This window comes from Cajanus cajan, chromosome 5, assembly GCF_000230855.2.
Source record: "Cajanus cajan strain Asha chromosome 5, NIPB_CcT2T_4, whole genome shotgun sequence".
NCBI lineage: Eukaryota > Viridiplantae > Streptophyta > Magnoliopsida > Fabales > Fabaceae > Cajanus > Cajanus cajan.
This window is the reverse complement of record NC_138521.1, coordinates 2,559,119-2,584,800: the sequence shown is the minus strand read 5'-3', so window position 1 is coordinate 2,584,800 and position 25,682 is coordinate 2,559,119. Positions and strand designations below refer to the sequence as shown.

At 34.1% G+C, this 25,682-nt stretch overlaps 3 protein-coding genes across 3 annotated transcripts; all 3 read left to right on the top strand.

The window, feature by feature from the left end:
* The first annotated feature begins 12,658 nt into the window (after positions 1 to 12,658).
* Positions 12,659 to 16,979, top strand: LOC109809754 (katanin p60 ATPase-containing subunit A1). Its single transcript, XM_020373143.2, has 7 exons — positions 12,659 to 12,845; positions 12,931 to 13,423; positions 14,712 to 14,909; positions 15,339 to 15,583; positions 15,784 to 15,942; positions 16,084 to 16,171; positions 16,474 to 16,979. Exons 1-7 carry the CDS (start codon positions 12,724 to 12,726, stop codon positions 16,753 to 16,755), a joined length of 1,587 nt encoding a protein of 528 aa, XP_020228732.1. The 5' UTR covers positions 12,659 to 12,723; the 3' UTR covers positions 16,756 to 16,979.
* A 126-nt stretch (positions 16,980 to 17,105) lies between these two features.
* On the top strand, positions 17,106 to 21,303 carry LOC114916501 (uncharacterized). The gene is made up of 6 exons (XM_029273302.2): positions 17,106 to 18,037; positions 18,147 to 18,302; positions 19,290 to 19,358; positions 19,451 to 19,573; positions 19,684 to 19,782; positions 20,402 to 21,303. The coding sequence occupies exons 1-6, from the start codon at positions 17,932 to 17,934 to the stop codon at positions 20,485 to 20,487; spliced, it is 639 nt and encodes a 212-aa protein (XP_029129135.1). The 5' UTR covers positions 17,106 to 17,931; the 3' UTR covers positions 20,488 to 21,303.
* A 440-nt stretch (positions 21,304 to 21,743) lies between these two features.
* Positions 21,744 to 23,147, top strand: LOC109808793 (uncharacterized). Its single transcript, XM_020371933.2, has 2 exons — positions 21,744 to 22,742; positions 22,854 to 23,147. Exons 1-2 carry the CDS (start codon positions 21,744 to 21,746, stop codon positions 23,145 to 23,147), a joined length of 1,293 nt encoding a protein of 430 aa, XP_020227522.2.
* Positions 23,148 to 25,682: the final 2,535 nt, after the last annotated feature.

Sequence of the window (25,682 nt, the reverse complement as noted above, 5' to 3'; positions counted from 1 at the left end):
TTGGTGGTTCAGTTTAGGTTAAGCATTAACTTTGTCAAATTGGTTGGAGGGTGGGTTCTTTAAAAGTTGAAATTGAATTAGCACGTACCTATGCCATGTGGACTTTTGTAGGGCGCTTTTCGTTTTGGTTCCAAAGGAAGAACATGTAACAAGTTTTTATTATTGGTTCTGAATTCAACAGTTCAAAAACTTTAATAAAACGTATATAGATTATTTTTATTATAAAAAAAATTACGAACTTTTAAACCCTCTCACCGATTTATAAATTAGTTTAACTAAAATAAATTTATTCAAGTAAAAAAAGCTTATTTTAAAAAACTTTTAACTTATTTTTTATAAATTAATTGAAACAAATCATCTATAATTATATATATTGAGAGAGAGATGATTCCTTCTTTTCGTTTACACATTATTTTTTACATTTTTAATTCTATAAAGTTGCAAAATAATAATTAAATATTAAAAAAGTATTTTATTTGAACCTCATAATAACCGTTCACTATTTTTATTAACATGTATGTATTTAAAGGAAAGGCATGGAGTGACTTTACCAACCAGGAACTTATAAGTTTTCAACTTTTTATTCTCTTTCTTTTTATATAATATATCTTTGTTAATTTATTTGAAAAAAATATATTTATAATTTAAAAAATATTTTTCATATTCTCTTATTATTATTCTCAAATGAATAAATATATCATTTTATATTGATTAGCTGTAAATTATTTATCAATATTACCAAATATTTTCAATTCAATCAACTAACTTATTAAGTTTTTAACTTTTTTTACTCAATTTGTAACTTATAGTTAACTTTTAAGGAGTGTTTAATACTTGAAATATTTTTACTTTTTTAAGAATTGAAGTTAGAAATGTTAGTTTTTCACATTTGATTTATCATATAAAAAAAATACTATTAAGAAACTAGGTTTCTCAAAAAAAATATTATTATTATTATACATGATTTCCACCAAACTATTCCTATAGGTAGATAAAAATTTATCATCGAGTTAAAAAAAATATTTAACTGTTGTAAAAATATTACATTAACTTAATTTGTTATCTAGTTAATGTATTAAAAAATTTTGATTCTCAAGTAAACATTCTTAAAAATATTTATCACCGATTAAATATATTTAATCATTCCTGAAAATCATTTCGGGACATGAAAATTTTTTCCTTCTAGTACATCTCCTTAAATCTTCAATTAATTTATAAGTTAGTTTTCTTAAACATATTACATGCATAGTGTGATGTTGATGAGTATTTTTTAAATATTATTTAAGAAATACTTATTATGTTTGCTTTATTAAATGTCATCAATTATTTTGAAAAGTAACATTAAATGATTTCTATATTTTTAATAAGAAAATCATTTACTTAATTTATTTCTTTAAAATATTAAATAATATTTTCCCCCACACATATGTGAACAAATATTACCTTATTTTACGGGTACTTATAAATAATATATATATATATATATATATATATATATATAAAAGGAAAGATAAATTTATAGTAAAAATATATTTTGATAAACTTATTTCACTTAAAAAATTATATTTTACACTATTTTTAATGATTTAATAGTTAAATTAAAATTTATTAATATATATATCAAATTTATAAATTTAAAAAATAAAAATAAAAATTATTTGATATTTCATTTTTTAATTAATGTTTATTTTTCTTTTAACCAATTAAAATGTATATTTCTATTATTTCTCTCTCTAAATTAATAATGTTGTTTTTTCTCTTAATGACTATATATCTTTTAAAAAGTTTATAATTAATTTATTTCATTAAATTAAGAGAAGATATTTTAATATTTGAATCTAAAAATAATTAATAAATAAAATAATATGAATTGAATTTTACATAAAATAAAATAAATAAATTCTTTTAAATTAGATCTGTATGGAAAAAACATTAATGTGAATGGGAAATGTAAGATTGATTCAATGAATTCAAAACCTTGATTTTGTTGCTATTAATCTTTTCCTGCACTGCTAATTCAGACATTATCGTTGTAGAATTGCGAAGGGTAGGTCAAGCTCAAGCTCAAGTACCAGTCGTAAGAATCGAGAACATCCAAATTTAAATTTCTATCGCCATAAACACTCTGACAGAAGAAAGAGTAGGAGTAGCGGAAGGAACGATGTTCAAACTTCAAAGAGTAACAGCTAGGCAAAGCAATTAAAAACTTGGAATGTTTCGAAATTTTTTGAACCATAGATAAGGAATTTAATATGATATGCATGTGACTTAGCAGCTTTGGGACATATACATGAGTGCCACGTGGCTTATCTATGCCCCTTTCACCATAAGTCCAACAACTCCTAACTAATCCATTTCAATGTGCTCTACATTTTGCCCCAAAATTTAAATATGCTTTACTAATATTTTTTAGAGATTACTGTCAGTGTCCAACTAATTTAAATTCCTCTTCTTGCCACTGCATTTTATTTACACCATATTCATATTTAAATACTCACTATTTTAAATACATGTAATAACCACACATATATTAGAATACAAGAGTTGCATTACTAATATGAATAGATTGCACATGCGTATGTAAGTTAACATGGATCTATCGAATGTTAGGTTATGTAATTTGAGTTTGACACCTACGTTCTTTTATCGTAATTTATTTTTATTATGTATTTATGGTTTAAGTAATTTTTATTAATCATGTTTTTATTATTTTATTCCTAACTAGACACTACTTTATTTTTATATGAAGTGAGACGGTTAAAAAAAGTGATATCATTGCACTCATGATTTATAACAAAAATTAATCATTATTTTTAATAATAGATATTGTACATCTATTTTATAATTAAAAAAATCTTATAGGTATAAAAAAAGTTGTACTTCAAAAGTTATTAATTAAACAATAACATTGGTGTATATTAATACAAGTGGGCAAAGATTCAAAGTTAAGTTTTATCTTCTCAATGAATGCGACGCATTGCTTCTCATAATCTTTGATATGTCAGTGTCATTGACATCTTACACAGCAGCATTTTCCCTCCTACCACTTTTTTATCACCCAAAATATGTGTTTAGAGTATTGGTTTATTTTCAAAATATGAGATTTTTTTATATGTATCTTGTATATATAGTTAATGGTGTGCCTGTCTTCATCTTGTTTTATTTTTCTGTATGCCTATTGGACTTAAGACATATATAACGTTGTTTGGGAATCATAATTCGGTAAAGGATGATTTTATTTCCAAGTGTGATCGGAAAGGCATTAAATACGTGATTTTCATATCCACATAAAACTCTAACTTGTAAGTTTTAAACATGATTCATTGGTTTACAAACTGTTTACGGTGGAATTTGTTTACGGATTCTTTATATTCGGACTAGCACTACGACAGTTTCAATTTAGATATTTGATCTAAGAATTAAAAGCGTAGGAGGGAAGTTCAATAATCACTAGTTTCCAGATATTCATCAACGATTATCAAAAAATAGTGTTCATGCACGTAGATGCTTAAATAAACAGAGTGAACGATAGATATAATTCCTAGACAAATCATGGTTCATAGTCTTCAAGCATTACAACGTTATCAGAAATTACATGAATAAAAATTAAGTAATTACAAGAAACACTAAGACTAAATTACTCCTAACCTAGAAAGGAAAAAGAAAAGTGGTCAAGAAGCAACCATACTCAAACACGATTCCATGCACGAAAGCCATATGCGCAGGCGGATAGTGCTTCAGAGCTCTATTCAAGTATGAGTTTTTCCGACCTTTGTGACAATGCAGGCTTCTTGAATTTATAGAGTGAATCAATGACGCTTAACTCACTCAGACGCTCGTGCACGTAGGCCACTATGAGATAACCGCTATCCACTATGCTCATTATGTGACTTCTAACGTGTAACTTCCCATAACCGTTCTTCGCGTATACTAACTTCTCGACTTGGACGCTAACTGTCTTTGTATGATCATAAGCACCCACACAACTTCACCAAATCTCGAACACTGTTCAACTCGAAATAATTGTCTTCGATCTCGAATCAGCTGTTATTGGCAGGAGTTGATCTCAATATTTTCCGAGAAGTTTTATGTATGCTTCAAACTTTTCGACTATATTTCTAGCACGAATACATACAACTCCTAATACGTTCTAGATAGGTGTTCATCCTCCTCCATCTTTCGATTAGCTTCATAAGTACATCTTTCGATTTCCCTGGTTTTCGAGTAGTCTCAACACAAACGCACTCCGGATGGTAATTCAAAATTTGAGTTGATAGATTAGTTATTAATGTTAATTATTTTTCAATGATGTAAAAAACTACATGGTATTATTATCTAGTGGACCATTATATATGATCGTTATTAGTTAAAAATGTGTTTTGTGGCTTAAGTGTTTACAATGCATCACATGATGCTAGCCAGTGGACCACTCCTACAGAAATGGAACCAACTCCAAGATCCCCTTGTTGAGGACTTTGAGGTTTAAATTTCTCTGCGGACTCATGTGAAATGTCAACTATTGGTTCCTTATTCGGAGACGAAGGTGGCGATGATGAATAACTTTATTTATAAAATTAATTCGACCCTAACTAGATCGTGTTTCTGTACATATTTATCTACATAAAAAATAAAAAAAGATTAAGTCTGATGCAAATATGCGTGTTTAGTTGTTTATTCATTTTTTTTTTCCAGATTAAAGTCAATAAGTTGCTTTTATTCCCACGTTTTGAAAAGAAGAATCAAATAATCAAAATATAAGTTTGTTTGAGATAGACTACGTACATTTTTAATGTGCCAATAGAAAAGTTCCATTCATTTAATTTAAGAAGAAAATGAATGGATAATTTTTCATCGTATATGTTGTTGGTACGTAGAGTAATGCTAAATAAGAATAGGATTTTGCTGGGAAACACTCGAACATATCTCTAGCTTTTGGATTAAATTCATGTTTTGGTCATGAATTTGAACCACTCAAGTGTGTAGCAACAAGTTATGTTAGCATTTGTTTATATATAAGTTTTGGAATATTTACCAATTCAAAATTTAATAAAAATTATAAAATTTAGTTTAATTATTTTGTATATTTATTGCACTGATTTATCTCGTGATAAACAAGTTACCCAAGTGGACCCTAACCCTTTACGTGAGACTGAGAGTAGAAAATTGGGGAAATAAAAAGTCATGAAGAAGAGAGACAAATGAAACCGATGGCATCCGTGTTGATTATTGGGTGAGAGTTTTGGAGGAAGAGAAACCGCAGATATATAATTGAAATTATGCAATTACATGAATCCGCATTGAGTGAATGATTGTTTGAGAAGGAAACTTCCCAAATATACTAATTGAAAATAGAGTAAGATTTGCGTTGTTTTTTAGGTTGTACTCTCTTCAAAGAAGGAAGAAATACAACATAAAAGACAAAAAAGGAAAGGAGGACATAAGTAAAGGATTCACCTTTCATTTTATGTACTCTTATTTAATTAAAAATGATTTTTTTTCTTGATTTCATCTAGACATATAAAAATGAACAAAAACTTAGGTGTAGTATCATCATGTTGATTTTGTTTTCTAATAAAAAATCAAAGTTTTGCTTAGATAAGATCCATTATTTTTTTCATTAAATATTAATGTGTATTATTTAGATAAAATTCTAATTATTATAATTAAAGAACAATACCAATAATAACTATGACACTACTATTTTTGTTCTTACATATATAAGAAATATATGAGAATCTTGTGTTGCTCTTAATTTTTTTTTAAAAATGTGGATATAGTTCTAAATAAATCAATTAATAATTCTTTTATACCCTTATTTATTATGAGACTAGTACTAAGTCATTTATCCATCTTTTATAAAAAGTGAATGTATTTATTTGCAACTAATACTATGAGTCATGTTGATTAGTTGAAAAAATATTCTCTGACTTTTGAGTTGTGTCATTGAATATAAATATCATAACATTTAATTTTATGGATATATTTAAAATAAAATTTATAATTATGAAATTATTAATTAAAATAAAATAATTTAATTACTTTAATTGATTTTGATGACTTAAGTATTTATTTCTTATAATATATGAGGATAGATGTAGTACCAATGTTTTAAAAATCGAATCGATCATCTAATCGATTTTAAAATATTAAGTTAATAGATTAAAGGTTGAACTATTGAATTACTAATTAAATTGCATAGTACGATTTATATAATTTTTTTAAAAAAAATATTAATATTATATTTTATTAATAAAATCTATACCATGCCTTAAAAAAATTATAATCAATATTATACTGACAAAGCAACTAAATTATAGAATGGTTGAATTACATAAATTAGTAATATAAATTTTAAATTAAAATATATTATATAAATAATAAATTATTTAAACCAATTATATTAAAATAGAGTATGCTAATTTAAAATATTAAATATTAAATATTCACATTCACATAGATAATGCTCACTAATTAAACAACACAAATGATTTATATAATTTAATATTATATATATTTTTACATATAATATTTTGTAAGTATGTGCATAAAGTTTTGCATGGTGTGGTGGTCACAAGCAATGATAACAAACTATTGGTTCGTGAGTTCAATCCTTGGTGACATTAATTTTACATTTAATAAACATTTTTCCTTTTTTCTTTTTTATTTCTTTTTTGGCTCTACTTGCACTCGTCTTTTCTTTCATTAGTGCACAGAAGAATGCGTCTCAGAGAATTGCACGATTAATAACTCCAATATTGTACTCAAGTTTTTATTTACGAAAAAGACAAAAGTTAGACAGTATACTATAAGTATTCTTCTCTAATTATAATTGAAAATTCACATTACTAACATATATAATAAAGGATTTCATATAATGTTAACACATATTGCAAGATAAAATTTCTATTATAATTGGACAATAGCACTAATAATAAATATGATGCCATATTAAAGTTTTTATATGAAAATGAAAAAAATTAAGGTTAGTGTTATAGGTGTTATTATCTAATTAAAATTAGAGTTTCACATGCATTGCTATGTAGTACTCCAATTATAATTGGAGAACAACATCAACAATAATAAGAACAACTACAATACTAATTATTCATAAACAATTATCTGAGTTTTTTTATCAACTTTAAATTCTTGTATGAAATATTTTAATGATAAAATTTTATAAACTATCCACACTTCATATTTAATTTTTTTGTCTATGTGGTTATTGGTTGGTTAAGGGGGGAGAAAAAAAAATTTATTATTAAGAATCTGTTGCTTAATTAAGATATAGTTTTTATTTTTAAGAAGCTAAGATTGTCAACATATAAATGAGATTCTTATAAGAATTGGTGCTTAAAATTAAAAACCAACCTAACAATACTGCGTTGGAGGTGCTGTAACTATGATAGATTAAAGAGAAATATATGGCGAAACGCGAAAATTAATATGTTTCCCTTTTCTTCCCAAATCCCAGAGGGAGAAGCAGAAAAATTACGGAAGTAAAAAAAAATAAATTATCTCTTCGATTAATAAAACATTGCCTCCTTTTCATTAATGTAATATTATCAAACAAGCAATGACTTGATTGTCTCAAATCTTTACTTTAATTTCCTTATGAACTTTTTTTTTATAGGGTAAAATTTACTTTTAATTTTTCTGAAAATTTTTAAATTTATTTTTTGTTCTCTAATTTTTTATATTAAATTAGTTTATAAAAAATTATAATATATTAATGTTGGTTTTTTTTTAACTCCGCTGGTAATTATGTCTTACGTAACAAATAGAAATACACGTAATAAATGAAAAGCTTTTCAATCTCTCAAAACATTTTCTATTTCTCTATTGGTTCTCCATTTTTTTTAATTCTTAAGATATGTTAGTTTCATTTTTTTAAAATTTGTTTCTTAAAATATTGGATAATAAATATAATTAGATTATTTTAATATTTAATATCAATAATAAATATTACCAAAAATATGTTCCACTAGTAGATGATTTTCAATGTGACAATAACTCACGAATATACATATATATATATATATATATATATTTACTATCTAACCTAAAGGACGAAATTAACATTTTTTAAAGATCAGACTCAACTTATTCTATTTTTAAAATAACTAATTTAATAACAAGATTTAGAGGTTCAAATGTAAATTTAATTTTTTTAAAAAAAGACTAAAAAAAGTTTTGATTTGTCACATAAATTTTTGTTTGACATATAAAATATCATCATTAATAACGATTAAAATAAATAAACTATAATATATCATAATTTTAAAGGAACTAATTTAATAAAAAAAAGTGAAAGATGAAAAGCAAATTTGAAGAATTTTAAAAAGATTAAAAGTATTTTTATTTTTTTTTTACTTTTTCATTTATTTACAATCGATTATTCTTATATTTCAATTTCATAATTATTTTTTTTCTGACTTTTAACTATCGCTTTTGACTTTTGAGTGCCATTTTTCCTGGTGAATACTCTGCCCTCATTTGTCAACGTGTTTGGTATTACGGACATCCAGGTTGAAAACCACGTCAAAATTTTAAAGCTACAAAGAAAAAGTAGAAGCAAGACATATTAACTTCAATGTGGATGCACGCGTTATGATTTTTTTATTTTTTAAAATCTACCTTCAAAACCTTTCCAATTGTGGTCTTGTTACGCTTTTATGGTAATATTGTTTTTCAGCATATAAATTTGTTCAAATTCAAATTCTATGTCAAACAGTCTATGTCTTGACTTCTTCAGAGACATTTTTTCTTTTAATTATTTTGGGAGTGTCTATATTTAACAGCAAACCTAAAACACAAATTCTTTTATCATTGTTGATAAAATAAAATATAAACTTGCAATGTGAAAAGGGATCCTTTTCTCTTATATGAGACTTGTGTTACTTGTAAAATCTATCATTTAAAGCATGCTAATTTATATTTTTCAAGTTTATAAATGAACCCTATCCTTACTTAAGCTGATTGAGTTTTGGTTCTAAAATTTTATATGGTCTAGATCTATCTACTCTTCTAAACTTAATATTGTACCTCGACATATTATTTGCTTTGACTTAGATGAAAGTAGTTTTGGTGTCAGATCCTTTTTAGATATCAATAATACATACATGTTAAAACTATGTTAAAATTTTGTTAAAAAAATAGTGATTCGACATCTATTTTAGTCAATAGAGTTTATAAGAGAAGTGGTGATGTTTTTATTATTTGGCATCCTCTATTTGGACTAGTATTAGAGATATGTATCCAATTGTTAAGGATCCTTTTACTTGACTAATTGGAAGTGGTAAGAAGGTTAATTTCTGGACATATAGGTGACTTTCAATGCTTATTGTTGATATTCTTAATATTGATGTCTCCTTGCATTCCAAGTTGACATCCACCGTTGATTGTTTCATTCAAAACGAATGTTGACATCTTCCTCCCTTTCTTCAAAGTAGGATTGGTGACTAAATCTCTAGCATTGTTCTTCCCTCTTATAAGTATGAAGACTCTTTAAAGTGGTTTCTCTCTTCTGATGAAGATCTACCTTTTAAAAAGGCTTTCTCTTTTATTAAGCAACCTAAGCCTAAATTCAATTTGGCTAAACAGATCTGGAACCATCATCTCCCCCTTCCAAATCTTTTGTTCTATGGAGACTTCAACATGATAAGCTTCCCTCTGAGGATATTCTTCATAGAAAAGGAGTTGTTATTACCTCTATATGCTCACACTGCTATAATGCTTATGAAACTACTGCTCGTTTATTTTTTGAATGTCCTTTTACCTTAAATCTTTGGGATTGGTTATCTCAGGTTGTTGATAATAGATTGAATATTGACAATGTTTTGGATATACTTAACAAACAATGGAGCAAATTAGCTAATTTTGTATTTTGTTGTTACTTTTATTGTCGCTGAAATCTGACATAGTAGAAATCAAATAAAATTTAAAAATTCTAATACAAAAATTGATTTCCTAAAGAGTAAGATTTTAAATTTAGTTAAATTTTGTTGCTCTTTTATTCCTTTTTCTATGAAATCTAATATTGCGAAATTTAATATTTTGAAAGCTTTCGTGTTACCTTGTAGGTCGAGGAAAGCAGATTCTATTATTGAAGTTCAATGAAATTCTCCTTCTCTTGGTTGGATTAACTGTAATACAGATGAAGTTTTTTCTGCACATCGCTCTTTGGCTACTTGTGGGATTATCTTCGGTGATAGATATGTTAATTTGCTTGATTGTTTAGTGGAGTCGGTTGTTGTCAAGTCAGTTTTGGAAGCAAAAGTTTTGGCAGTCATTTGTGCAGTTTAGCTTGCTCGTGGTTGTGGCTGGATGTCTCTTTGGTTGGAGTCAGACTCTTTGCTTGTCATCAAGGCATTCTATGATCTTTCTTTAGTACCTTGGTGTCAGTGTTCAGTGGTTGAATATGCTTAATTTTATTAGAAATATGAGATTTAGATTATCTCACGTGTATAGGGAGGGTAATGGTTGTGCTGATAGTTATTGATGTTTGATCTTAGGCATTTTGGTTCTTTTTGGTGGTTTGTCATTCCTCATTGTATTATGTCTTTTTACTCTAGGGAGAGATGTGGTCTTCCACACTTTAGTTGTCATAATTTAAATTGCAGATACTTTTACACTTGTTTTTTTTAATATCTCTTTAGTGTTATATAATCTTTTTGATATGTTGCAAATGATTGTTGTCGGATGAGGTGCTATAAATGATTGTTGTGAGATGAGGTATTAACTAAATTAAGATCTCTTTCTTGCATTATGATGTTTTATTATATCTATCTTTTATAAAGTAAAAATCATCCTTCTTTAAGTAGTAAGCAAATAAGACATTATAGAAATTAACTGCACTCCAAGACAAACTTTAAGTTTCTTTGATTAATATTTAAAAATTAGTTTCGGCTCATGAAAAGAAAATAAAAAAATTTGTTTATTTAGGGTGAGTGTGTGCGTTTTTTTGTTTTTTTTTAGATGGAGAAGATATTTAGGATTTACTTTTTAGTTTTTACGATCTACTAAGTATATACAATATTTTTTTAAAAAGAAAATTTGAGAGGGTAGAATTGATATAAGATGTGCAATTTAAAGAAGATGTGGAATCGTGTTCTTAAAAGGAAAATAAGAAGAATTTAAAGAAATTGTTGAAAATACGATCTCACCTTTTCCACTGTTATGTTTTGGTTGGTATGTGGTGCTTGTGATTCATCTTTCTTCATGAGAAACAAGCCCAGTTCAACATACCCTACTTTCGCCTCATACTTGGCCATGCTCAACCTTAACCCTCCTTGCCCAATTCAAATTACAACTTTGAAACGAGTTCGGCCTCACCTGAAATTCTTATAAGCAATTTAGTCAGGTGAAATAAACACCTTTTTTTTTCCTTGAGCCGAAATTAACGTAAATCTAAGTAGAATTAATTTTAGAGTAAATAGATTTTTCTTTATATATATATATATATATATATATATATATATATATTTAAAATTAGAACAAGATCCGGAACCCAACATACTCACTATAGAGTCGAGGGACAACTCACCCTCCTCTTTCACTGGAGCCTACAGTTGGGTACCCTAACACGTGAGTTATCCATTTTTATGCGACTTTTGTTATTGATGGATAATATAAACAACTCAATGGCAATTTGTTGTTCCTTTTTATTTTTTGAACGTGACACTGCTATCGGTGCTCCACCCGTATTAATGGCAATTACATAGGTGGCCCAATTTTATTTAAATATGCTTGGATCAAAACAACATGCTTTTATTCTACTTTATGTTTAGTCTTGATTCAACTCTTCGTAAAATAATTTTATATTGTTATTTTAGGGTGTATTGTGACATATCAGAACAATTATCAGCAAAATTTTCACTTTTGATCCATCACCATATGGGTACCAAGAATTGAATGCATGAGGCTGAAATAGTCCATGAGCATGGTAAACCAGAATTCAAATTTTATAGTTTTGGGTAATTTTTTTTTGCTGTTTTTCAAATTTAAGGTAACTTATTAACTTTTATTTTTATAAAATAAATCCTTAATTAACCAAGGGGCCAGGGCCACTGTTCCTCGTTGCACTAATTATTTTATGCACATGCAGTGCTCAATTCTTGAAAACAACTGTAATGGAATCACATAACGGTTAACATGATTACCCAGCCAAAGGTCCACCCATAGAATTCAAATCAAAAGGAAGATGAAACCAAAAAAAAGAGGATAAAGCGTTCGATTTTCAAATCAAAAGGTAAAACAACAACGTTAAACTTACATTTTGTTTTCCACAGTCAACATTTACATTTTTCTTACGTGGGAAAAAAGAAGAGGGAGAAGATAATATTATACTAGTATATATATTAGTTTTTAATTGTGAATTTTAGAATATTGTGTAAATTATATTTATAAAAAGAAATTGTTTTGTCTATACAAAGAAAGCGTTATCCATCTACATGTTAAAATGTTGAACAGACTGAACAACTTAGGAATGATATTGTTGGTAATGGTAATTAGCAAGATTATTATGGAAAACAAAAAGCAAAAGTTAGTTGTTTAAAACGGGCCAGTTTGATTGGTTATGAGTTATGATAGAAAAAGTGGTTGTGGGCCGGTGGCCCCATCCCAGCGGAGTGGAGTTCAAAACCAGAAAGCCCATATTAAAAAGAAAGCATTTTGGCATTTGAATCGGAGAAAGCGTGAGTGTGGTGGAGATTGAGATAAAGAGAAATGGTGGGAACTTCCTTAGCAGGGTTGCAAGAACATCTCAAGTTAGCCAGAGATTACGCCCTAGAAGGTCTCTACGACACCTCAATCATCTTCTTCGACGGCGCCCTCGCCCAGATCAACAAGTAAGAACTTGTTTTGTTTCATCAATTTCCCCAAATCACGAAATTCTCATTGTCTCTGATTCATCCATTTGTTTTCACTCTTCAGGCACCTAAGCACAGTTGAAGACCCTCTACTTCGCGCCAAATGGACCAACGTCAAGAAAGCGCTTTCCGAGGAAACGGAAGTTGTGAAGCAGCTAGATGCGGAGAGAAGGGCTTTCAAGGAAAACCCAATTGGAAGGCGCGCTGCTTCGCCTCCCATTAACGCAAAGTCTTCGTCTTTCGTTTTTCAGCCGTTGGATGAGTACCCCACTTCATCAAGCGCCGCTGCCGTCGATGATCCCGACGTGTGGCGCCCGCCCAGCAGGGACATCGCCAGCAGGAGGCCCGCCAGGTCCGCCGCGGTGGCTGCTCGGAAATCGCCGCAAGATGGGGCGTGGGCGCGTGGTGCTACCGGAAGAACCGCTGCTACTGGGCGTGGTGGTGCAAGGGGTGGTGGTGCCGCCAGTAGGGCTAACTCCGGGACTCGGAATTCGGCTACCGGAAAGAAAGGGGGTGCTTCTGGAAAGTCTAGCAAGACGGATGCAGCAGCTGTAACTGTAAGTTTTCATTTTGTCTTCAATGTGGGTGCCTGTCTTGGTGTTGGACAACATTATGTTGTTGGTTGGAATCTGGGGATGTTGTTTGTATGGATCATTAATTTGGTTGGTGGACGGTGGACTCAACTAAACTTTGAGTTGTTTGCTTTATCTTATAACGCTTTAATTGACTAGGTTGTTGTTACCATCCTTAGGGTGTGTTTGGATGAGCCTTTGTAAAATTAATTTGGTTTGTGTTTGGAATTAGTAGTAAACTTTTGATTCAATAGAAAGGCCTGATTGGATAAACTTATCTAGAAGCAATTTTAGGAAAAATAAAAATAGTAAGTAAAATCAAAATCAAAACAAGTTTTTCCATAAGCTAAACCAAGCTTATGCACAAGTTAAAAATAAGATTTTGGAAAAGCTAATAAGAGAGAGCTTAGCTTCCACAAGTTAGCTTATGGAGAAACTTAGTTTACTTTTCCTTCCTATTTTTCTCTCTTAGAAGTGTTTTTTGGAAAAGTTTACCCAAACAAGTCATATCTGAGGTTTATTCAGCTAAAAAATCGATTTTGAAGCCTGAATTGATTCTTCAATGTGGAACCAAACATGTGGACATTTTATCTAGAATCACACTAGCTGGTATTTCATCATAATTCTCAATCACTCAACCTGAATCCAAACACACAATTAGGCTGTGTAGATCCATATTTGGATGGCCTTAACATGAGTCTAGGATTGGTCAAACATGATTTTTCCATTGACCATGATGTTTGACATTGTGTTGAAAATATGATTCCAAGTTAAAGACTCAAGTCTTACCATAGTAGCTATTAGAAGTAATTTTTGCATCAACACTAACTTGAGTAATGTTATTTGTTTCATGTATACCATTAGCCATGTTATTTGTTCCATGTAAACTCTTAGTTAGACTCTGGTCATTTTAGTAATTACACATCCAAAATCAATTTTGATCAAAAGTTTTTTTTTTCTTTCAAATAACATTGCATCAAAATCAATTTTTCTTATATCTGTTCTCCAGACAAAAACCATGTTACTACAAACTAACAATTACTTATAATCAATTCAAAAATAATTATCTTTATTCAAAATCAAGCTTAGAAACACATCCAAACATACATTTAGCCGGTTGCATCCAAGTGTTCATTTTGTATTAGATCCATGGCTGATGTGTAGTACCTCTGATTATCAATTTGCCCTTTGCTTATTACATCCCTTAGTTGATAGTTTGAGAAACGTTTAACTTCTTATATTGTGTCCTCACAATTGCTCATGGAATGGACAGAATAGTGATGCTGAAGATGGTAAGTCAAAGAAGGGTCAATATGAAGGTCCTGATCCTGAATTGGCTGCAATGCTTGAAAGAGATGTGTTAGAAACCTCTCCTGGAGTGAGATGGGATGATGTTGCTGGGCTAACTGAAGCAAAAAGGCTTCTAGAAGAAGCTGTTGTGCTTCCATTGTGGATGCCTGAATATTTCCAGGTAATCTTGAATAAGTTTCTCTCTGAATTCTCTTAAAACTAGTTTACCTAATGTTTACAATCAAGTTATATTCAATAGTCATGGTTTATTTTATAACTAATAATTTGGAAGTGATGTGTATATGATACTCTCTACTTGTTGTCATGGTAGTTAATTTTAGATCTTGTTTGGCAGAACTACTTTTTACACAACTCTGCATTTATTTTTGCAGCTATGCCCTGTTTTTGAAATTATTTTTGTAAAATAAGCTCATGTTTCTCCTGTTAAGTCAAGCTCATACAACATGTTAAAATTTTTATTAGGACATTGCTTGCTTGATTAGCCTATTATTTTAAGCAAGCTCTTACCATATCAACACATTTGAATTTCAGTGAATCAATCGTCTTTGTGAATGTTGAAACTCAGAGCTCATTATTTTTGTTCATGCAGGGAATCAGGAGACCATGGAAAGGTGTCCTCATGTTTGGTCCTCCAGGAACTGGGAAGACACTTCTTGCTAAAGCAGTTGCTACTGAATGTGGCACCACTTTCTTTAATGTATCTTCTGCAACTTTAGCTTCTAAATGGCGTGGGGAGAGTGAGCGCATGGTGCGGTGTTTGTTTGATCTTGCAAGAGCGTATGCACCAAGCACAATATTCATTGATGAAATTGATTCTCTATGCAATGCTAGGGGGTAAGCCTTTGTTTTTATTTCATACATCCATTAGATGTAATAGAATTTGAAACATGTTTATGTTTCCACAAAAATAATCTTCATATATTTCTTTGTTTATATTGATTGTACATGTTCCTAGTTGGTGTTGGGTCCAGTTTTAAATATTATTATCTCTTGTAGTTGTTGAGATCTGATTGAATTTATTTTTACTTTGTCAGGGCATCCGGGGAGCATGAATCATCCAGAAGGGTGAAGTCGGAACTTCTAGTTCAGGTTGATGGTGTAAGCAATAGTGCCACAAATGAAGATGGTAGCCGTAAAATAGTCATGGTTCTGGCTGCTACTAACTTCCCATGGGATATAGATGAGGCACTAAGGTTTGTATTTGTTTTTCTGCATTCTTTTCTCGACAATTAAGTTAAAAGTGATAAAAATGTAGACTAGATATCTGTGTTTTAGATATCTTTTAATGTACTAGATTACACTTTCTGATTCAATTTGATGTTAATGCAATGCAGGCGAAGGCTGGAAAAGCGTATATATATTCCTCTTCCAAATTTTGAGAGTCGTAAAGAGCTGATCCGGATAAACTTGAAGACTGTTGAGGCAAGTTGTGGTGTTAATTAATGTGTTGGTCATATAGGATCTTGATTTAACCTTAATTTTTTCTTTTGTGAATAACATTAGTCATTAGGATTTATGTGTTTATATTATTAACAAAAATAAAAAAGTTAAGTTGTCAATACAAATAATATTGTGTTGTGATGTGAATGTCTTTTTTACTGGAGATGTTTATTGGTCACCAAACTTGCTGTAAGAACAGTTTATGGAGAAAGGGCAGCAATATGAGGATAACAAAACATGGATTATTATTTATTTATGCTAATATGGTAGTCGTCTGTCACCAGGTGGCCCCTGATGTGAATATAGATGAAGTGGCTCGCCGGACAGAAGGCTACAGTGGAGATGATTTGACAAATGTCTGTCGCGATGCTTCCTTGAATGGTATGAGGCGGAAGATAGCAGGAAAGACTCGCGATGAAATCAAGAACATGTCCAAGGACGAGATCTCAAAGGACCCTGTTGCCATGTGTGATTTTGAAGAAGCTTTGGTAAAGGTCCAACGAAGTGTTTCTCAGGCTGACATTGAACGCCACGAGAAATGGTTTACTGAGTTTGGATCAGCATAAAGAACGACCTTTTTGTTTTTCTCCAATGGCTGGCTGTTGTTTGTTGATATTTCATTCGTGTTCTGACGGGATTCATTGTAGTTCTGTGATGTTGGAGGGATCTTCAATTGTTAATTCGTGTATCTGCGACTATTGAATATTCATGTAATTTAGTCTGACTTGAGTTCAAAGCACTGGACATTATTATCTCTTAATATACGAAACCTGAAATATTTAACTTCCAACTTGTGTGAATGTGCATGCAACTTCTGCTATTATATAAATCAGTCTCCAAGCAAAGAAAACATTGAATACTTCTTGTTAATACGAGAGTTTGGAATATTAAAACTAATGCGGGTTATAGTTTGCCAAAAGTTTGCCTTATGAAAATAGGATCAGAATTTATCTCCGTTTTGCAAATATTTTCAGTCCGATTGTCGGATATTAATTTCTTTTGATACCCAAATGAGTTTTGCTTTTCTTAACAAAATCTACCTTATACATGATAAAAAGTGAACCCCTAACATTAAAAAATCTAGTTACCAACTAAGCTGAACACTGGTGGGCAAAAAATGTTTTTGTGCAAAGTCTAGTGGTGAAATATGTATCAAACATTCCCAAAGATATCCTGATATTTACGTCAAACCTGGTATATCTGAAGTACTAAAAGTCAGAAGGATTTTATTAGACGAGAAGAGGAGAATATGCCCTGATTTGTGTTTTGTCTTTTCTTTTAAGTCTACCAATGGCGGGGCATTAAGGTTGCTTGATTGTGTCGGCATGTAACGGCAATCTCAACACGTTCTTCTGTGAGGAAATCGAAAAGGCAGGGTTATATGACTGTCTTTTCTTGGCAAAAAGCCGAAAGCCATATACTTTTGATAGACTAATAGCAATTCATTAAAAAAAAAAAGTAACAATTAAAAGGAAGGTATATTTTTATTGTTTGATTTGTATATGACATTTTATTTATCGTTATTAACACATTTGCCACTATTTTTGTCAATTTTCTACCGCTTCAAGAGTCGATGGGAATTGATAATTAGAAATGGAAATGGAATTGATAAAGTTACAAAGAAGGTTGTCTATATATATATATCGCAGCAAAGAAGCTTATTACACCTTGGATTCAACAAGGTTTCATAGGTTATACCGCATATACTATTTAACAAAACTAATTTCCCTCTTTTCTTCACAATGGGAATGTTGAGATGGACAATGTTCGCCCTAGTTTCTTTGTATCCCCTCTTCACTTGTGAAGTCTCTGCTACTTCCACACAGTTAATTTCAAACTCAACACAAGGTATAGTGAAGTTCCTTCTATTTATTGATCTATCTATCTATAATTTCTCTATGGATCATTGTTTTGATTAATATATATTTTGTAGCTGACATGTGATATGATGGTGCAGATGACATTATTAATATATGTAGTATTGTGTATTGTGGGAAAGGAACATGCCACCCTTCTTCCACTGAACCGTTGGGTTTCAGATGCGATTGTGAATCTGGTTGGAAGAAGCCTAACATTGGTTCTTTTCAATTCCCAACATGCATTTTTCCTAACTGTGAGTCACTCATACATCAACTTATGTTCCCACCCTATATGTAGGAAATAATTATAAATGAAACCAATTAAAAAAAAATAGAAAAGTGCTTTTATACACTATAAAATTGCAATAATTTTTTTTTAACAATGTAACTCTATGAAAAGAAATTTTATTTGTACAATACTGCATATATAGCTTTTTGTATATATTTTTTTGGTTACTGTACCCTCTGGATCTTCAATTTTCCGAGCTGACCGATCAATGACTCTATGCATCACTAACGCTCGAGTCAAGAGGGCTGTGTACCCTCTGGATCTTCAATTTTCCGATCTGACCGATCAATGTCTCTTCGCCTCGTTAACACGTAAGCCAGGAGGGTTGTGTACCCTCCTGGTCTCCAATTTTTCAAGCAGGCCGAACAGAACATACCTTCCTAGTCCCCATCCAACCGAACAACCTGAACTTTAGGCTAGTCATAGGTGTATTGACGAGTGAGTTCCGGTAAAACTAATCAAGGTTGTGATTTCCGTGATTATTGCTTAGATTTAATTACGATCATAAATGTGGTTCATAGACTCATTACATGGATCCGTGCGCATTTAAGAAGATGAGGATCAAAGATCCGTATCACATATATGGGACCCATATAAATAGGTCAGGACGGCGGCTAGATTTTCTTAGGGTTCACATCACTAAGGATTCTCTGGCTGCTACCCCCTTACTGGAACAGTTACAATTTTTGTATATACTTTACAATTAGAAGAAAGATAAGAAAATCCAAAGTGTAAGATAAATTATGGGTAACGTGATCGAAAAGATAAAGAACTATGTTGTAAAAAAATGTGTAAGAATAATACTATTCTTAAGGTGAATGCCTAAAACTGACATCAAAATATGTGGAATAACACAGAGAGGTGATATTTAATGTTAATTATATTAAAACGAGATTGAAGAGTTTTTAATTTGATTCATTGAAAGGAAAGGATGCTGAGATAAATATTGCAGGTACCATTGATTTAAATTGTGGTAACGGATCTCCGTCACCTCCTTCTGCTCCACCTACAAATGTAGACCGTAAGCTCATATTCCGTTATTTGGACAAATCATGAATTCGAAAATATAAAATAATTAGTTAGGGTTTAATTATTTGATACGCATGCATGCAGCTTGCTTGTTGAATATCTGCGGGGACGGAACCTGTGTGAAAGATGGGTCTGATTTTAGGTGTGAGTGCAATGAAGGCTCAGCAAATTTACTTAACGATCCAAAGTTGCTTTGCTTTAAGAAATGTAAATGCTTAATTCCTTCTAATTAACCTCTTTTCATGGTTAGTATGAAAAATAATTAGATAAGTTAGTTGTAGTTAATAATTATGTTAAGGTTATTAATTTGCATGCAGGCACATTAGGAGGAGATTGTAATGGTCTTGGTCTAGGGTTCAGCTCACAGTCAACTGAAACTCCACAAACATCTGGGACTGCCTCTCTTCCTGCTGCAGGTACCTCCATTTCACTTACCTTTCTTCTTATCACTCTAAATATTAGTATAGTTTTTTCTTATCATGTCAAGTTTATAAAAATACAATAGTATTTCTTATCACGACTCTATATCCAATGCAAAAATAAAATTCTATTTTTTGGTTAAAAAATATAAATATTAAATTATTTGAATTAACAATTTTTAATTTATGAATAATTATTTTCTCTTATATTAATATATTAAGATTTTTTGTTAGATTAATTTAGTTTAATAATCGAGAAGTAAATAAAATTTGATTAATGATTATTTGAATCAAAGATTGAATTCATTATTAATAATTTGATAACAATATAATATGCCTAACATAAATAGTTATTTGAATAAATTCTAATATTATTTTAAAATTTAGATTTAGATTACATTTAATCCCATAAAATCGACTTGCGAGTTAAAAAAGTTGTTTCACATTTATTATTTAGTTTTAATGCGTGAAAAATATGATAACATGAATGTCCAACGTTATTATATTATACTCCTATCTCATACTTTTTTTTTATTTAAAAACTTTATAAAAATAAAATTCCTGGATTCATATGATGGAGAATGTGAGTTAATTGCATTTATTTTGTACATGACAGGGTCAGGTGAAACGGTGAGTGGCATAAAGGAGGTTCATATGGTAGCTATGACAATATTAGCACTAATATTTCAAATATGTAATTAAAAGGGAACATTCATCCAAGTTCGTAAACTTTCTCATGGAACACAAGAAGACATTTCCCAATAATAGAGACGGATTTTATTGCGATTTCCCTTTCCATATCATTTACATAGTTTATTATGCACAGCAGATAAATTATTAGAGGCATTTATATATGCATTTTAATATAATTAAATTTTACTGTAAATTTTTTGTTATTATATAATCATAATTTACCACATGAGATAAGTTTATTTACTTTCTTAATAATTACTTAAAACATATACAAAGATGATTTTTTTTATTGATTGCAAGAATAAAAATGTACCGGAAGGATCCTATCGGCCACGTGGTCCGGTACGTCATGTCCTATCATACATTGACGCAGCTCAGACACTACCTCGGCTCGGTAAGGGGCTGAGAACTCAGAGAACGCCCATTCTCTTATCGGCTCGGCCGTAGGCCGAAAGGTCTTCTCGGTCGCCCCTATCGGCTCGGCCAAGGACCAACAGAATAGTTATAACGATAATCATGATTAACAAGGGACAACATGTAATTAAAGCATAACCAGCCGATTAGCATCATATTACCTAATTTGGTAAGTGTCAGAGAAGGCCCACCATACCCAGGCCCATGACAGGTACTATAAATAAGTCACACGAAACGAGCTATGTCACTGTTCATTCGTGCTTGTCCTGACTTGAGCGTTGGAGTGCCTTTTATAGGTACCTCCCCCCTCTGAAGTATCAACCCGAAGCTCTCGTTCGGCCGTCCAGTTACTAGAAGATTACGAGTGTACCCTCAGACAAGTACATTTTGGCGCCCACCGTGGGGCCGAACCGATAGCTTTTGAAGAAGACGGACTGAGTACTATTTTGAAGAGATACATTATGGCAAAGACAAGGAGAACACACACTGAAGACCACCGATCCGAAGCGGACAATGTCGAGACGGTTGACGAGACCAATATGGTCGAGATGGTATGACAACTGAAGGAGGAAATGGCCGCCATGAAGCAACAACGAGAGAAAGACGCTTGTGAGATGGCTGCCTTGAGGGAAGAGAACGCCGCCTTGAAAAACCGAAACCAGGATCCCACGTGGAAACCTTCCGAGCCGACTCACACCCAGGGGTCGTTCCACTCCCACAGACATCACACTTCTCTCCCTCACACTTCTGCAGTCGCCCCGGGAAACCATGCCTCGACTGCCCAAGTAACCGGCCGACCCGCGTACGCTCCACCAACTGGAGCACACTGACACCCTTTCACCCCAAATATCATGCAATCCTCCCTCCTCGACCACTGGAAGTCCCTTCCGTTAGACAAGTATGACGGAACCACCGACCCCGACGAGCACGTCGACATTTTCCTCACCCAGGTCACTCTCAGCACCATTGACGACGCTGCCCTATGTCGCATTTTTCTAACATCTTTGAAGGGAAGAGCATTGAGTTGGTTCACTCGTCTCCCGGCCAACTCGATCGACTCTTTTAACACCCCAGCATCCCAGTTCACCATCCAGTTTGCCACCAGCCGGCCTCACCAACTAACCTCCCTCGCGCTGGTGAGCATAAGACAAGAGAAGAAGGAATCCCTTCGGACCTTCATGAGCCGATTCAACAAAGCGGCTCTTGAAATCCGAGACCTGAATCTGGCCGTCGCCCTTCATCATCTGACTACAGCTCTAAAGCCAGGACCGTTTGCTAACAATATCTGCAAGAAACCCCCGTCTGACATGGACGATTTGAGACGCCGCGCCGACAAATATATGCAGATGGAGGAACTTACGGAATTCCGCAATCAGGCCAGGGCGGAGGTAGCAGCCAAAGTCGAGAAGCCGGCCGAAAGCTCTTACCGAAGCCGCCCCAAGGACCTCGTCCCAAGAGACAAACCTATTCGCGGACCGAGGTACTCTCATTACACTCCGCTAAATACCAGCCGATCGGCTGTATTGGACCAAGCACTTGCTTCGGAGGTCCTGGCAGTAGCAAAACGAGCCTCGACCCCTCCGCGTGCCGACACAAGCAAGTCCTGTAAATATCATCGCAACCGGGGTCACTCGACTGAAGAATGCGCAGCTCTAAAAGACAAGATTGAGGACTTAATCAAGCAAGGGCAGCTCCAACGTTTTGTCGACCGACCTCGTTCTCCCCGATACGATGATCATCGGCACCATCGAGGTCAGCCTGACCAAGACCAAACCGACAGGCGTCCCTACCGGGAACGAAGCCGGTCGAGGGGCCGAAAGGAAGACGAGCCGACAACCCAACCCCGAAGGGTCATCAATAATATCACCGGCGGATTCGCAGGCGGAGGTTCCACCTCCTCAGCACAGAAAAGACATCTGCGAGCTGTCTGAACTGTCCACGCGATTGAACGCACCCGACAGAGATTGCCGGCCATCACATTCACTGAGGTCGACTTCAAGGGCATTAATCCTGACCAAGATGACCCCATGGTTATTAGTGTGGAAATTCACAACTGCATTGTTCGGAAGACATTTGTCGATCAGGGCAGTTCAACCGACATCCTCTATTGGAACACGTTCAAACAGCTCGATATCCCGGAGGCCGACTTGATTCCATACAACGAACCCTTAGTCAGATTCTCCGGTGAGCGTGTCCAAACCAGAGGATACATCAAGTTATCCACTCGATTCTGCTTTGACGGAGCCGAAACCTGAGACATCCCGGTCAAATACGTGGTTGTGCACGCCAACACGTCATACAACATTCTTCTCGGTCGACCCTCCCTCAACAAGCTAGGTGCTATCGTGTCGACTCCACACTTAGCCATGAAGTTCCCATTAGAATCCGACCGGATCATCACGGTCCACGCCGATCAGAAAGCGGCCAGGGAGTGTTATTTTACTAGTCTTTGGCTACCCCGTCTTGAAATGACCGAGCCGCGTGGAGTGAAACGTGTACAGACGGTACGCAAGAGCTTGAAACGATTGTGGACCTCGACCCTCGAATGGAGCAGGACGAGAGGGTCGAGCCGATTGAAGACCGACAACCAATTGTTATCGTGCCAACCGACCTACATGTGACCTACCTGGGCTCTAACCTGTCCGAAACGGAAAAGCACGAAATCGGACAAGTCGTTAGGAAAAACAAAGATCTCTTCGCGTGGCGGCTGACCGATATGCCAGGTATCGACCCCAACTTTTTGTGCCAAAAACTCTTAGTGTGCCGAGAGGCGAAACCGTTCGCCCAACGAAAAAGAAAGATGGGAGAAGAAAGGAAAAAGGCAGTTGAAGCAAAGGTATCCAAGCTCTTGGAAGCGGGTTTTATTCGAGAAATCCAGTACACAACCTGGTTGGCCAACATTGTCATGGTCAAAAAGTCAAACGGCAAGTGGCGAATGTGCACCGATTACACAGACTTGAACAAGGCATGTCCCAAGGATGCCTACCTGTTGCCGAACATAGACCGATTGGTTGATGGCGCGGCCGGCCATAAGTTCTTGACCTTTCTCGATGCGTACTTGAGTTATAATCAAATCCGTATGCACCCCCGAGACGAAGACAAAACGACGTTCGTCACGGAATCCGCCAACTACTGTTACCAAGTGATGCCTTTCGACCTGAAGAATCTCGGGGCAACATATCAACAGCTCATAGACAAGATCTTCGGCGGCCAGATTGGGAAGAATATGGAAGTTTATGTAGATGACATGGTGGTCAAATTGGCCGACACACTTTCTCATGTAGCCGACCTGGCCGAAGTTTTCCATGCACTTCGGAAGCACCAGATGAGACTTAATCCGGATAAATGTGTGTTCGGCGTCTCGGGCGGCAAGTTCCTGGGTTTCATGCTATCAAGCCGGGGCATCGAGGCTAACCCAGACAAGTGTCAAGCCATTATTGACATGAGAAGCCCATCAAACCTGAAAGAGGTCCAAAAGTTAGCGGGCCGACTGACAGCGTTATCACGTTTCCTACCATGTATGGTCGAGACCTCCAAGCCAATACTTGGCCTCTTGAAAAAAACAAATCGGTTTCAATGGACAGAGGAGTGCGAAATAGCTTTTCAGCTATTTAAGAAATGGCTCGGTACCCCACATGTGCTGACCAAGCCGACCCCCGACTGAGAAGTAATACTGTACTTGGAAGTTTCGGGCGAGGCCATAAGCGCTGGCATGATACAAGAACAAGACGGCCAACAGCAACCCGTGTACTTCATCAGCCGAGTGCTTCAAGATGTCGAACGCCGATACCAACTGTTGGAAAAGGTAGCCCTGGGACTTATATACGCGGCTAGGCGCCTTCGGAAGTACTTCCAGAGTCACATAGTGGTGGTCCGAACTGATTGCCCGATCGCCAAAGTGCTGCGAAAACTAGAACTAGCCGGCCGAATGATGGCATGGTCAATCGAGCTATCCGAGTTTGACATCCGTTTTGAACCTCGGGGGGCCATCAAAGCACAAAGCCTAGCCGACTTCATCAACGAATTATCACCACTCGGCCACTTTGAAGACAACACTTGGACAATGCGGGTAGATGGCTCCTCCAACGGCCAAGGTAGCGGTGTCGGCATCATCTTGGAAAGCCCGTCTAGCATCACCTTAGAACAATCAATGTGTTTCGGCTTTCAAGCATCTAATAACCAAGTCGAGTACGAAGCTTTATTGGTCGGAATGCGCTTGGCAGCCGAAATAGGGGCTAGAAAAGTCACATGTTAGACCGATTCGAAGGTTGTCACCGAGCAAGTAAACACAAATTTCAAGTGAAAGATCCTAATCTGCTCAAGTACTACCACCTTTTCCGGGGAATGAGCAACCAGTTCGAAGAGATACAAGTTAGGCACACGCCGCGCGGGAATAATGAGAGAGCCAACCAGTTAGCGAGGCTAGCAAGTAGTCGCAAGTCGGGACAACTTTGGTCAACAATACACTTGGAGTTGCCCACCCCAAGCGTTGCACAAGTATGTATGCCGGCAGATGAAGTTCCACAAACATGGATGACCGATATCTGGAATTTCATTATTAACGGCTCAGAACCGGCCGATCCGATTGAAGCTAAGAAGATCCGAACCCAAGCGGCACGCTACTCCGTGGTGGCCAGAGAGTTATACCGACGAGGTTTCTCCACACCCTTGTTGAAATGCATCGACCAGCAGCAAGCCGACTACGTCATACGTGAAATTCACGAGGGAATCTGCGGATCCCACTCAGGTGGAAGAACACTAGCTGCTAAAGTGCTGAGGGCCGGCTATTA